This window comes from Onychostoma macrolepis, chromosome 15 (assembly GCF_012432095.1).
Source record: "Onychostoma macrolepis isolate SWU-2019 chromosome 15, ASM1243209v1, whole genome shotgun sequence".
Taxonomy (NCBI): domain Eukaryota; kingdom Metazoa; phylum Chordata; class Actinopteri; order Cypriniformes; family Cyprinidae; genus Onychostoma; species Onychostoma macrolepis.
In genome coordinates this window covers 17,616,000-17,632,025 of record NC_081169.1, presented here as the reverse complement: position 1 = coordinate 17,632,025, position 16,026 = coordinate 17,616,000, and the positions used below count along the sequence as shown (strand labels likewise).

Sequence of the window (16,026 nt, the reverse complement as noted above, 5' to 3'; positions counted from 1 at the left end):
ATTGATTTTTGTGGGGGCCCGCCACAATATCAAAACTGACCGCCACAAATAAATTTTTTTCAGAAAGCTTTGACTTCATTGAATAAACGAGCACTGCACGGTTTAAAATCGAAACACGGTGCGGGTGTTTTTATATCACTGTATTTCTGAAGGAAACCGACTGTCTTCAGGAAATTTTGGATGTCATTTTCATTTCATCTTGCATGTAATGCCTGATAAAGCAGCGTTTGTGAGCGGAGCACTGTTTTGTGTACAGCGTTACCGGGGAAACTGCTGCCTCTCCCCGCTCTAAAGCCTCGTTCAGACTGTCAACCCAAATCCAATTTTTGTGCAAATCTGATTGAAATCCGATCGTATCCGATTCAATCTACATTCATATGTGGTTTGGAATCCTATTCAAATCGCATTCCTGCAAATCCGTTTCAGTCTGACCGCTCAGATCGGTTTTAGCCTAGCTTTTTCACGTTTTCATGCCACATAAAACGTACAACTGTAAGACATCTTTGTAGAAAATATAATAAAAGTCTTTGCAGAAACAAGCTTGTGTAGTTGCGAACTTCAAGTCAAGCAGAAAAAGACAATATACTGCTAGTATACGCACCTCTTTGAGTGTTGAAACCAGCGGAGATGGCAGCACAGAATAAAGCTGCACATTCCAGCTTCCAATGTTTCTGCCGCTGCCTCACAAGACGAAATCCATAATAATAATAATAATACTGCGCGACTTCAACATGTTGTCATGTCATTAGACAACATTTGTATTGCAAACTGTATTGCTCATGTTGTTTTTAGTGTTGGCATATCAAAGCAACGGCATTGCCATAGAAACCAACGCACATTATATAAAACGAAAGAACGCTTATGGACACGCAAATCAGATATGAACAGTTGTGATGCACTGTGTGGACAGTCAGTCATCTAGATCGGATTCAATCCGGATATGCACAAAATCGGATTTGGGCTGACAGTCTGAACAAGGTTTTAAAGCGCCTCCTGCTGGCAGAGAATGAATTTGCATATGTGCTGCCACAAATAGAGTCCAAGTCTGTGGGAAACACTGTACACCTTTCCCTGTGTATTGGGCCATCAGCTGACGAACGATTAGATGGGTGGCACCTAAATCAGCATCAGCATTTTGGCCAGTGTACATGGACCACTGCAAAACATAACCTGAGCTGGCCTCACTCAACACAAACACCTTGTAGCCATATTTGTCAGGTTTTTTAGGGATGTATTGTTTCAAAGTGCACTTTCCCTTGAATGCTATGGTCATTTCATCCAGAGAAAGCTCCTTGAGTGGACCATAAACTGCTGAGAAAAGAAGAATTATCAGGTCAATTACTGGATGCACCTTGAACAGCACCTTACCAAACTAAAATATTGATGTGTTAAAGTAACATTTATGTGTTCAAAAAGTAAAGAAATGCTTATATTACTTTACTGGCCAATAGAGTGAACCAACCCCGTGACGTCACACGCGGTGGTACTGCAAGATGGCGGCGCCCTTGCTCTAAAAGCTATAACAAAACATCCTTTTTTCTTTAAAATGGTTTTATTAATCGTGTTTGTTATATATATTTTAAAGTGGAAATCACTTTACTAAATAATGCAAACTTGACTGGCTGCTTCACTTCCACTTTAAATGAAAGGCTGATCGTAACTATGGTAACTGATTTGAAATGAACCACTGACCAACGGTTTTTAGGTGAACTGATGAATGAACTATTAAATCAAACAACTTTTCCCCCCACTTTACTATTTGCACTGTCTGTTGGAAATGTTTTAAACCTGAAGTAGAACAGCAGTAGAAAAGGTAGGAATCATATTGCAGCTGGTGTGCTGTTCCTTTAGTTACTGTGCATGTGCTAGTGAATGACTATTAATATCATGACTAATAATAGGTGGTTGCTTGCATTTCTTGTCAGGGATTTGATCCAACTCATGAGTATTAAACTTAAATGTGTAACTTGTCCTGTGCTGTCAGTGGTGAATGTAAAACCATGTGATTTGTTGAGGAGGGATATAATATTACTTCACTAAGGAATATATAAATATAGTTTTGTAGTGGAAACGCTAAAACATCTATCCATCAAGTGGTGTTTGTGACCTTGTGTTTGATGGTGTGAAAATTCATGTTTTTTTTTTTTTTAATGTAATTTTTATTCCCAAGAATAGGAAGTCTTAATTTCATTCTATTTAACATGCAGATACCCTTTTTTGTTATCAAAAAGCATTTGAAGACGTTTTAATTATGTATTTTGAGCACAGTCTAATCTTCTTTGACAGTTTTAACTTCAGTGTGGATTCACAAGCTGTATTTGACAGCTGTTTTAATTCACACTTTCAAGATTGCCACATAAGATTGTTTCAGAATTGTTGTCATTACAGTCAGTCATTATTTCAAAATGTGCTCTAGGTGTGATTTTCTACCTTATTATAGTTCTTTGCAGTGATGTGTGGTTTTCTCTTCTACTCTCATTAGGTTCAATGAACAGACCTTCTGCTCAGAGCTTCGGGAAAAAGCCCATGGCTGCCCCTAACACTCCTGGAGGCAGCTCTAAAGTCGTTCCCATTGCCAGCCTCAATCCATACCAGTCAAAGTCAGTCTAAATCTCACACCCCTGAATATTTTTCTTTCCAATCCAATTGACTGTTGCATGTCACATAACATACTGTGTTGTCATAATTAATAAGAGAGTGTTGTTTTCTTCAGATGGACTGTTAGAGCCAGAGTCACCAACAAGGGTGCCATCCGCACATGGAGTAACTCCAGAGGGGATGGGAAGCTCTTCTCCATGGAGCTTGTGGATGAAAGCGTAAGCATTCATCAGCAATGGTCAGATTAGAAACTAGAAAGAGTATTAACTTCTTGCTTATTGTTTTTTATAGGGGGAGATCAGAGCAACTGGATTTAATAATGAGGTGGACAAATTCTACTCCCTCATCGAGCAGGGAAAGGTAAGGCCTGCTATGTGTGCTTTAGTGGTTGAACAGATCGTAGCTGATCCGTGATCCATACGGACCAAGCCCCACGGTTCGGCACGCATGTGATCTGCAGATTAATTGAGGAATTTAACCATAATATAGTGAAAGTTTATCATTTGTACATGTTCACACACGCAAGCGATCTATTTGTGTTCGCTGTTTTCAGCCGCACACGCAGAGAGAGAGACTGCACGCGAACACCAAACTGAACCCACTTAATTACTCCTTCACTTCTTGCCTTTGAACAGACGCATATACACATAATATTACGACACAATACCGATCTCTACAATCATTTCTGATAAATGCAGTCAGTTATGTCTTAAGTGAACGAGAACAGCTGAGAAAGACATTGGATGTTTCATTATATTGGATACGTGCATCAGGTCTTAAAAGGACAGCAGTCTATAAATACCTGCTGCTGTCATTACGCTCATCAAACAACAAAAACACATTTTTGACAAAGATGAATCTATATTTAATTTATAAAACACTATGCAGTGTTATTTTACACTTAATTATTACTAGGGATGCAACGATACCATTTTTTCAGAACCGATCCGATACCGAAAATTCTGCCGATACCGATCCAATCCGATACCAGCGCAGGTTTTTTTATTTTTTTTATATAAATCAATATAGAATTTCTATACTTCTCTACTATAAAATATATCAATCTATGACAAAAATACTATTATAAACTAGGTTAGTGGATAATTCAGCAGCAAAAGATACTCCAGAAAAATCACGGGTGCACAATAATTGAATAAAATCGAGCACTTGAAATATAGTGCATATAGTACTTTTTGGTGCTTTTATAATGTTTTTGTGCCTTTCGTGGGGCTTAACGATAGCACAGAATAGTATACGCACAATATCGGATTTGGATCGGTTTTGTCTGACCGATACCCGATCCACAGAAAATGACAGTATCGGAGCCGATACAGATACTGATTATCGGATTGACGCATCCCTAATTATTACATTTATGTACCTGAATACTACCGACCTTATTTTATTTGTAACATTGTTCTGTTGTATTCGTCTATGCTTGATTTGTGTAGGCTTTTTGTTCTTATTTTTACAGGCTGTTCACTTGTCTCTTTAATCATGTTTGAACTTTCTTAGGCTTTTGCTGTGGTATAGAAGAAGGACAGTAGCTTTGAGTAATGGAAAGCAAAGTTACATATTTTTTAAATTATCTTGCTGATCCGAAAAACGATCCGATCCGTGGCTCAAAAACCGTAATATGATCCGAACCGTGAAATTTGTGATCCGTTGAACCACTATTATGTTCTCGTCTAATATGGTGTGTAAGGAGGGCTACACAAATTATTAGAAAAATGTGTTGATAACGTGACCTGATTCATCCCTCTTGTTGTCCTCAGGTCTACTACATCTCAAAAGGCACCCTGAAGATTGCCAACAAACAATTCTCTTCGCTTAAGAATGACTATGAGATGACTTTAAACGGTGAGACAACCATCAGCCCTTGCGAAGACAGCCATGATGTCCCCATGGTGCAGTGCGACTTTGTTTCCATTGCTGACCTGGAGTCCCGGGAGAAAGACACCATCATAGGTGAGCTTCTTCCCCTGGCCTGTGCGATCGGCATCATCAATAACCAGCATTTTAATAATTAACTGCGATGGAGACAATGGCGCGGCTCTGCGTAACAAATGCGTTGAGACCCAGGAGGTTGTGGTAATTATAACGTTGATGATGAACGCAATATTAATAATGCTTATGACAGTAATGGCCTGTGGCGCAGATTGACTTTGTGTCCCTGTCGGGTTCTAGCAGAACCAGAGGAGAAAGATGCTGTCACTGGTAGAATGAGGAGTCAATAAGCATGCCTCTAATTATGGTAATGGCAGTCGGAGCACGCCGAGGTGCAGCAGGCGTATTTCTTATCCGAGATTTGAGTCAGGTGCTGGCAGTGATTTGTGAAACGCTCCTAATGGCAGCTAAATGATTCATAACGGCGTCTGATATGAGAGGATTAAGATGGCGCGCTGTAATGGAGCGTTGACGGGTGTTGTGGAATTACATTCTGGATGAGTGGTATAGTCATCCCAAACCTATTTACTGTTGGTGTTGTAAACCCGTGTGGCGTGTGTGTTTGCAGATGTGATTGGAGTGTGTAAAAACACAGAGGATGTGACGCGCATCATGACCAAGAACAGTCGTGAGGTTTCAAAGAGGAACATCCAACTGATGGACATGTCTGGCAGAATCATCCAGCTCACCATGTGGGGTAATGATGTACGTAACGGATCGCATCGATCTTTATTCATTTTACCTTATCCAGTGCCTTGTAGTACAAAATAAATAGATTTTGTAAAATTAGTCAATACTGTGATGATTGTAATTAGAGCTGCACGATTAATCATTAAAAGATCGCGATCTCGATTCAAACACCCACACGATCTCATTTTTAAATGACAACGATTCGCCCGTGTCTATTAAACCTTTGAAAAAAAATCATACAACGTTCAAATCTGCGTTCGCGATGCCACTGACACAGAGAGCAGACGACATTTAACATGTTTGGGTAAGAAACCGCTTCACAAACAGTCTTTTCAACTGCACAGTATTATTTCTGTCTTATATAGTCATTCATATTATCACAGAAATACTGGGATGAAAGTTTGCAGTTCAGATAAACAGCGTTTACATGCACCCTCTTAATGCGATAAGATTTTGGCAATATTGTGATTTAAACTTTATCTCATGTAAACTCAATACTTCGATTTGAATAATGCGATTAAGCTCATAATCGCAGCAAGCATAATCGTATTAACATAGGTGGCGTACGATGATTTTAATCGAAATATACAGGCATGTAAACACCTTAATCGGAGTAGCCTATTGCCGCTCTGACCAAAGTGCGCATGTGCTTGTGACATGAATGATGTGACATGCACCTGTAATAATAGGCAGATTAGAAACGATGGCGGGGAAGAAAGCATCACATTTCTCGGGAAAACACAACTCTCTGCCACCAGTCTCTGTTCCTTACCCTCATCCAGAAACGGCGAGCAGAACGCGACGGCAGCGTAAGCAAACGAATTGCCGTCGCATTTCTATGGCGCCAAAGAATGGAATACAACCATATAAAAGTGTTTTGCATTAGACTTAAATAGGGCTGCAACAACGAATCGATTAAATCGATAAAAATCGATTACTAAAAGCGTTGGCAACGAATTTCATAATCGATTCGTTGTGTCGCGCGACGCGGAGACGTTTGATTATTAAAAAAAAAAAAAACTTTAGTTGAGCGGAGTGGAGTGAACACACTCGGTCTCTCTCGCACGGATGCTAGCAGAGTTTGGCGCCTCATAAATAAAAAAAAGTAAAAAAAAAAAAAAAAAAAACGAGCGGAGGTAGAGGAAAGATACATGGCGGAGGCAGAGAAATCCGTGCGACCCAAGTCATCCAAGGTGTGGGAGCAGGGCGGCGTTTGCGTATGGCAGAGTATGGCAGTTGCCATACCCTAGCCCAGTCAGGTGCTGTGAAAAATTATCCAAACTTGAGTCGCTTATAATTCGTTTTATTATTTTAAATCAGAGAGTTTTAAAAATAGTAAACCAATTATAAGCATTAAAATAACTTGTCAGTAAAACTGTAACGCCATTGGATCATCGAGCTCTCAGCGAGACCTCGTAACTTCACCCGCCTCCGTTCAGATTGACGCGCGCACAGCCTGGAGAAGATGAGATCTCTGCTTTTTCGCAATGCAAGGGTGAATAAATAATTGGTGTTTGAATAGTACAGCGTTTTCTTTACTCAAACACTATGTCAGTAAAGGATAATGTTTTTGTGTGTTTGAAGAGTGGAGAAGAATTAGTTATTTGCTGTCTATATCGTTTTAAATATCCTGTGCATTATGTGCATAAGCGCTTAATTTGAGATTTTGGCCAAGTGTATTAAACAACAAGAAAAACTAAGCGCCCATATAGCTACAATCAAAGTTATATAACCTGTAAAAGTTGATGAAAGCATAATGCACTTATGCACTGCATAACAGTTACAGCCGTTCTAACGACAGACAAAACACTCCATCTCCGTCATTCTCTGGTCAAAAACATTATTAACTCCATTTGAGCTTGATTTTCATATAATGTTAAGTGCAGGTGTCTGATACAATACCAACGCTAACGACGCAGTGTTGTTAAATTATTTAATTTTTGCACCCCAGATGTAAAGCATACATGTGTATGTTTTTGTGTTAGTCCATTTTATTTTATTTTATTATTATTATAACAGCTCAGGGATGTTCAAGGAGCAACATGTTTGTGCACTTTCTAAAGATTTTAGTTCTGTTTTTGAATAAAGGGTTGGAAATGAATGCTTTTTTTTTTTTTAATCCGATTCATCGATTAATCGAAAAAATAATCGACAGATTAATCGATTATTAAAATAATCGTTAGTTGCAGCCCTAGACTTAAATTAAAACAGTGGCAAGTAACACACCTGCTCTTTCTGAGTCCATCATTTGTGCTGTCCAGTGGGGTATGTGTGGCAGTAAAAAAAAAACAACTCGTGAATAATAAGAATAATGGAAATTGCATGTAAATGGGAGTGAAGAGCTTTGCTCTTGACATGTAAACATCATAATGCGATTAAGTCCTTACATTATTCGTGCGCATGTAAATGTAGTAAATAGAGTAAATCCCTTTTTGAAAGTAACTGTCACTTCAAATAATGTCGATTGTTTTGCCACCTAGTGACTGTTAAAAATATATTTGTCATTGAATCATTCAAGAGATTTGTTCAAAAACGCTAAATAAAACAAGTGAAGTATTTATGAGTGAGTCAATCATTCATTCAAACCATTTTTTTCAAAAAAAATTTTGTTTAAATATATGTTGAAAATATATATATATATATATTAACATGTTTAGTAATTCATTCAAATTAATTAAACGCTTTTAAATAGACTGCAGTAATAATATTTTGTCACACACTGTTTTGTTTAGTTCAGAATCGTGGGAGAATCGTGATCTCAATTCGAGACAAAAAAATCGTGATTCTCAATTTATCCAGAATCGTGCAGCTCTAATTGTAATACTATTTAAGATTGTTATTTTTTTTGTGGATCACGAAGTATTGCAAAACTGATTGTAATGTTTCACATTAGAAATCATCCAATGGTGTTTCTGTTTGAAATATTAGGCAGAACAACTGTACTTTTTTCTCATCCTTTGATGAATAGCAAGTTCAAAAGAGAACAGTGCTCATTTTAAATGGGAATCTTTTGTAGCATATGTCTTTGCTGTTACTTTTAATCAATTTAATGCATGCTTGCTGAATAAAAGTATTAGTTTCTTAATACTTTTCGAAAAAGAAAATATAAAAATAAATTATGGACTCCAAACATTTGTGTATCACAGCTGATTGGAATCCTCATGCAAACAGTGACATCCAGCCCTAAACACTCTGATCTTGTACCAGATTATGTTTTTGTCAAGCACTGGGAGAAACTTCCCTCTTCCATTACAGCTGCCAGATGTCGGCTTCTGTTTGGAATGTCAGCCATTCTCATCTAATCAGGATTTGCCATAAAAGACCAAATGCATAAAACCACAATTAGATGGAAAATACTTAGATCCTTTGCACTGGTGCTTGCAAGAAAAATGTCACACTGTTGGAGTATGTGCAGTTGTTCAGTGCTTAACTATTTCTCTTTCCTTCCCTCACTCTCCAGGCAGAGACGTTTGATGGCAGTGGGCAGCCTATCTTGGCCATTAAGGGAGCAAGATTGTCTGACTTTGGTGGGCGTTCTCTCTCCACTCTCTACAGCAGCACGGTCATGATCAACCCTGACATTCCCGAGGCATATAAACTGCGGGGATGGTGAGTGATTTTTCTCTCGGTTTCAGAGACCATACGCTGCATCTGTTGTTAAGTGTTTGTCCTAGATGAAACAGATGCGTTCTGATGCGCTCCTGTTTTTATTTCTCCACTTGTGAGAATTGGGACAAGCAGAGAGCAGACACTAAAATGCACACTCTAGAGCTCCGAGAGGGTGAGCATGCTCATGCCTTTGATATCAAGATTAGCTCTATCAGTGGCGCTCTGGTGTGCTTTGCATTCAGGCTGATATAGGAATGCAAATCATGGCTAATCCCTTGCCAAGATGTTCAGTTTCCCCTAGTGGACTCGTGTGACTTGGTTCCTTTGAGAACAGGAATGTTTATTTCTGCTCTGGGGAATACGACGGCACTGAACTTTCATACAAGGCAGTATATGATGGCTGCCTGTGTTTTTGGAGTACAGGCGCTGTCTTAATCCTCAGATTCTTATTGGCTACTGAAGGAATTGAAAAACTGTTATGACTCATTTAATGTTTTCCTCTGCCTTCTCTTGCCAATTTAGGTGTGCCAAATTAATAATTATAAAGCTTAAAATATCTCAGATAGACCTGTCACAGTCATTACATAATCACCAGATTGTGATTATTTGAGTAAACAACAGTCATTGTTGCAAACAGAAATTGTCAAATAAATAAAAAAATGAAGTGTTTAATAAAGCACTTTTCAAATTGCAGTAGAGTTTTATATGAATGTGGTAGCTGAACGGGAATCATCTTGGTTCACAAATTTTGCATTATTAACTACATTTTCTATTATTTCATAAAATAATACGAATAATGAGGTGCACCACTAAAATTTGTATATTCATATATAAAATTTTCATTATGGAGCAAAATGAAAAATCATTATGGTTCCATTCGCAAATAGAAAATATATTCCACTTCTGGCCTGTTTTATAATTGTTAAAAAGAAAAAAAAGAGCGTTAAAGATGCCAAATTCAATGGGAACATTTGACTTCCTTAGGTGTTTATGTATTAGACTATGAAGTGACATGAACACATAATTGCATGCATAATTGCATTTACTCTACTGAATAGCATTTAATCAATGTGGTTTTTTGTCTCTAAAGAAAAGACATTTTGATGCGTTTTTTTTTTTCTTTTCTTTTTTTTAAGGGTCTACTATTGTTTCAACCCCAACGTTCTTTAAAATAAAATAAAATCATACAGGTTTAATTGGAATAAAATGAGGATGAGTAAATGATCATTTTAATTTGAGTGAACTATCCCTTTAAATGGTCCGTGTGCTTGGTCATGGTCATGAACTGTTGCTCAGCCTTCAACCTCACTTAACCCTGTTTGTTACAGTGCCACACTGACTAATCCTTCCTCCCTACCTGTTAACAATCCATACTTGCCACCTAACAGCCCACCTGGCTGAAGCCATCCACGAGTGTCTCTTCATTCTCCCTGCAGGTTTCAATCAATTCCTCTTCATGTGCTCCATTTATTTACCTCCCAGTAACACAGACCCCCAGCCTTGAAGGGAAATAAGATGAAAGCGTTGCATAACAGGGCTGCAGAGTTGAATTTCGCTCTTTTTTTTTTTTTTTTTTTTTTTTTTCTGCCACTTTTTTTTTTTTTTTTTCACATTTTGACAAGCGATTAAAACCTCTGTTTCACCAGCCTCTAGTCTGCAAGTTTGAGAGGGTAATTATTTTGGGGGGATCTGTAGGCTTCATTTACATAATGAGGGTAGTGGAATGTGACTGAACACAGCGGGATGAGGTAGCGGAGAGGTAGTGATCTCACAGCAGCTTTCCTTATAGTCCCAGAGTGCCAGCTCGAAGCATCTGGTTTCTATGCATGGCTGTGCGTAGGGCTTGGACCGGCATATTTCCTTGCATTTTGAGGGGCTAAAAATGCTCTTTGTCAGTGACGTTTCGGAACTTGAGTTTTGCTGATCCAGTCGTAGGTAAGTTCAACTGCTTAGTCTCTGGGCTCACGTCTGTCCTCTTCTCACTTGGAGAGCCATAGATAATGAGCTTTCAAATCATGGGCCAATGTGTAGTGCATGGCCTCTTGGCCAGCTTTCTGAAGGTCCAGCGGGCCACTGTGGAATCGATAGATGCCCTTCAATTAGTAGAGCTGCAGTAAGTGCTGTTTTGAACCTGGAGGTGTTGTTGAGGTCTGCAGCATGAGGACTCATTCAGCCACTTGACACACTGTGCCAGTTTTCTACTTCTGAGACCTCTTGAAGTTGTAGCTTTATTTTACAGCTGTTGTAGCAGTCCGTTTTTCTGCCACCAGTGGTTAAAAATAATGTACCACATAAATAAAAGTGCAGTTCTTTTCAGTCCATAAATAGTATTATTCATCTTTTACAGCCAATTGTTGGAGAAACAAACTATTACTGTACATTCATGTTTTTTTATAGCACTTACTGTTAATAAATATTCTTTTGTAAATATTCAGCTTATATAATCCAAATACTGCTACTGTTTGATTCTTTATACAAAGAGCTTTTGACTAAGCAATTTGCCTCTGAAGTTTTTTGATTGTCACTAAGCACTCTTGTTTATCAGCCCCTCTCCAACCATCTGTCATATAAATAATTTTTGCTCGTTTTGGAAACAGTTTTACTTGGAAATGCTTTACATTATAGAAGTAAAATGTGTGAACATAGTACTATGTTGACTCAAATGACGATGTCCATCTTTGATCTGTTAAGCTGTAGGCCCAGTGGGATTTAACCTTGAAGTCTGGTCCTCGTTGAGTTGAACATGTTGGGGCACACACATGTTGTCTGCCATTTAAAGTCAGTCCAATTAATCTAATTGATTGAGGTTCCTTCGTTCTCACGCTCCAGAGCTCAGTATAGGGAGTCGTCGTCGTCGTCACCGTGATGCTTTACTGTCAGTGTTTCTGACTTTGTGTAATTTGGTGTTGATAATGTGGGTGTTGTATTTCTTCTAAAGTTATAGTGCAGGAATTGAAGGAATATTTAATGCATGTTCTTGCCTACTTTTGTGATTTTTATTAAATGCTAATAATCTTATTTAATAGATCTTACCAATGGATAAACATTTTACGTTTTAAATTTTTTTTGTGTGTAAATATTGAGTGTCAGTTTTGTGTAATTCTCACTTGGAGAACCTGGGCATATCATGGAATTTTACATTTGTGGGTCTTTTAATGCTTAGCTCTAAAAATATTTAATTGAAGGGTAGTTGCTTCGGTTGTTTTTAGTGTAGCAGTCAGTTTACATATTTGGCTGAAGCTTCTATACACTAGTATATAAACTAACCCTTAATGATACTAGATAATGGATCTCAGCGTTTTGATGTAAGTCGTCTCTTGTCCAATAGATGGCGTCAGAGATTAGGACCACTTTCAGTCTGCTGCTCCTGCAGAGTGGACTTCATACTCCACCATCAGTCATGCCTCCCATCGTTCCTTCTCACCCTGCCACTCTTGCCCTGTTCATTATCATTCTTTCTCGTTCGCTGATGCGCTCTTACTCATAGGTTGCCAATTACTTTGACTGGCTCATTTTCGACAGTCTTCTCAGAGGCAGCGGAACCTCTCCTGCCTCCACCCCACCTGTCAGAGCCTTCAAACCAGCATGCGGAATAAAGCAACACACACCCAGGAGTCTGTCTGTGCTTGCACTCCCTGTACTTACACTAGATGTCTCCATCAAACTCAATTTGAGATATTAAGCGAGGGTCACTAGTTTTTGTGACTCTGGTTTTGTTTAAATAAATTTTTGGGGGTCTCCGCTTGGCTCACCCATGAGCAAAGTTCTCCTCGGGGAACACTATTGTACTGTACAGTGAGCTTCAAGAGAACAATTGCTGCCGTGCTGTTTCCAGGTCAAAGGAATTGTTGACCCAAAAATGAAAATGTTATTGTTTATTCACCCCATATCATTCCACCCCAGTGTTGTTTTCTTCTGTGAAACACAAAAGGAGATCTTAGGCAGAATGTCTAAGCTTTTCCATATAGCAGAAGAGGATTTATACTGCCAAGCTCTATGAAAGCAGTCCGTATGACTGGTGCGTTTATATTCTATGTTTTCTGAAGCCATACAGTAGCATTGTGTGAGAAACAAACTGAAACTTAAGTAGTTTTATACTGATATCTTAAATATTACTTGTTTTCAACTTAAAATATGACTTTTATGCTATATAACTACACTATTGACAAATGGGCCTTTTTTTTGTCTGTAAAAAGAGGTGTGCACCAAAGCGTGAATCCGGAAAACCCCACGGAATACGGAAAATCAGAAAGGCACGGAAAACAAATAACGTGTTCTACGGAGCCACTAAAGGGACATTAGCCGCTAGCTAGCGGTTGCCCGTTAAATTACAGCACATGAAAGTTACTTACCACATACACAGAGTAAGGAGAGATGACTGATAGGACAATGGCGAATGATTTGCAGATACTGAGCACCACTGACAAATATCTAATTTTGTAAAATGTATGGTAAGTACTGCCGCTCCTTAGTATAGAGTCTGTGTGATCGCAAATCTCGAAAGTGAAATGAGAGCGGTTTCAATGCCCTGCATATTAGTAGTGGCTCCCTGATGCCCGCAATTTATATACAGTATAATTACCCAACGATTTAATTGCGAGAGAAAGTATTGAAATTTTTTTATCCTTTTCGTAGTCTATTTATTCCCTTTAGGGGTTCCGTAGTACACTTAATTTCCTTTCTGAACACTGTATTGGGATGTGGCGATATTTTTTGATAATCTGAGAGCTTTCTGTCCCTCCATAGACAGCAAGTGAACTTCCACGGTCAAGGCCCAGAAAGGTAGTAAGGACTAGGGATGTGCGAGTCTAGTCGACTAAACGGTACAGCTCCTGCTAGTTGACACTGAAATCGATAGTCGATTACACGAGAGAGAAAAAATTACCATAATTTTAACATTACATTTAAAACATTTTAACAACAAGCTAAAATAAAACTTTTGAAAAAAAATAATAAATATCAAAATATTTAAATGTATAAATATTTTTAAAAGTGTATCTGGGCGGAAACTACATTTTTACCTCAGACCTCGCAGGCGTTTTCTTCATGTCAGTTGCGGCGAGCTCGAAATGGCCACGTGAAGAACCAGCAATGTGTGGGATTATTTTGAATTAGAAGGAAACGGAAAAGTTTTGTATAAACTGTGTTATGTCAAATCAGCTTACAATAACTCTACTGGAGCGATGCGTAATTATATTCAATACAGGCTAGCCAAAGCCAGCAAATATCAATCATGTCATACACTACAACCCTTCGCTGCGGTCCGCGATCCCATTCGCGCCGTCTATTCCTCTAAAGCCCTATTCGGACGGGAGTAGTTTTACATGGGGAGGTGGGGTAAAATAATTTTTACCAGAGCTTCTCAGTGATTTTAGTCCTGTCTGAATGTGCCATCTCAGTAATCATTACGGACAATGTCAGTAAAGATTACGGTGACTTGGACCCTCTGTAAAAAGGTCCGGAAGAATTACCTCAGGTAATACTAATCCCGTGCAAATAGACCAGCTGTAAATATGTACGTAAATATTTCGTAATTTCCTATTTAAAAGTAGTTTTCCGCGTTTTTTCCACGCTTGAAGAAACATTCAGTTGCGTTCTAGGTGGTGGGACAAGTCTGCGGCAAACCTCGAATGTTTTCTGAATATGACAATGCATACTGTTCAGATCAAAAAGAAGGTCGAAACTAATGACTCGAAAGCACTTGTTAGAGGCATGAAACTTCTGTTAGCTTTAGGTAAGTGTCTATTGCAAACAGAATCCAGTCATAATTTCATTAATTTAATTAATAAATCGATGGATGTAGCACGCACATGACGACAGGGAGGTGTTGGCGGTGCGTAAATAGAGTTACTCCTCCCACTTCTGGTAGTTTTACTGAGACTTCTTATCCCGTGCGAATTGGCCATTAATATTACAGATGTCCTGTGGTAAATTACCATTACTCCATCTACTCTTGTAAAACTAATCCAGTCCGAATAGGGCTTAAGACCCACTTTGGTGGTGGTGCGGGATTTCCAGGCTCTTTTCGAAACTGTCTGCTTGCTTGTAGTTATCTCTCTGCGTGCCTGTGACTTCGGTTCTTGCCGAGCGCAGGTTTTTATTTATTTTTTTTTCAAGCGCAGAATCACCTCTAGTCCCGTCTTTCACCAGACCACGTTAACATGTTATATTCACTGAACAAATGCGCATGGTCTGAGTAAGTAAAACCAGCATTGTTTTTAGACAATATAGCCAAGATGAAGTACAATTTTAAAAGCCGTTTTAATGCTATTCCTTGATAAACTTTCCTATTGTTTTTGACTTGTTTTAATATGTTGGCTAACGTTATATGAAAATGAAGAATTCTGTCAGTCTATTTTCCATTTCTGCATTGCTCCAGCTGATCTGAATAAATAATGGTTTATGCACTGGTTTATGTTGAGTGTATGCTCTTCCTTATTTTCTGTTTAACAACCACCTAAAATTAAATGATGATAACGTGAGGCAAGCATACGGCATAATCGTGACTTATTTTTAGCAGATTTCATTGAGGGATTTGACAGTGTGATGTAAAGATTAAAGGTCCCATGGCATGAAAATTTCACTTTATGAGGTTTTTAACATTAATATGAGTTTCCCTAGCCTGCCTATGGTCCCCCAGTGGCTAGAAATGGCGATAGGTGTAAACCAAGCCCTGGGTATCCTGCTTCGCCTTTGAGAAAATGAAAGCTCAGATGGCCCAATCTGGAATCTTCCCTTTATGTCGTCATACGGGGGAAGGTTACCTCCCCTTTCTCTGCTTTGCCTGCCCATGAGAAAATGAGCTACTACCATGCGAGGTTAGCGCAATATTTTTTTTTCCTCAAGAGACATCATGGCTTGCAAATGAGCGAAGCATGGCAGTTGCTCAGTGTTTCGATGTACAAATGAACACTGAAGTATTTTTTTTTAGTTCCTTCATCCGAGCCTATGGCTAGCATTAGCTACATGATAATAACTGTAACAGCATACATAAACAAACCAACTAAAGTACCGTATCCAGACACAATATTTTAAACTAACCATTCGGAGACGTCCTGCTGTAGCCGCTGAGTTGCAACTTCTTCATCCGGTGCTTCTCCATCCTGATCAGATTCTGGGTCAAACTGAAAAGCTTGATTGACTGCGTGTCTGCGAGCCATTGCGATACATCCACTGTCAACA

At 38.7% G+C, this 16,026-nt stretch overlaps 1 protein-coding gene across 1 annotated transcript in view; it reads left to right on the top strand.

Moving 5' to 3' along the window:
• rpa1 (replication protein A1) overlaps positions 1-16,026 on the top strand; it is a 36,932-nt gene that overhangs the window by 3,435 nt on the left and 17,471 nt on the right. The window contains exons 7-12 of the mRNA XM_058744421.1: positions 2,483-2,600; positions 2,714-2,816; positions 2,890-2,958; positions 4,374-4,566; positions 5,114-5,250; positions 8,696-8,844. Coding sequence (XP_058600404.1) covers positions 2,483-2,600; positions 2,714-2,816; positions 2,890-2,958; positions 4,374-4,566; positions 5,114-5,250; positions 8,696-8,844 — 769 coding nt within the window. The remainder of the gene's footprint in view (positions 1-2,482; positions 2,601-2,713; positions 2,817-2,889; positions 2,959-4,373; positions 4,567-5,113; positions 5,251-8,695; positions 8,845-16,026) is intronic.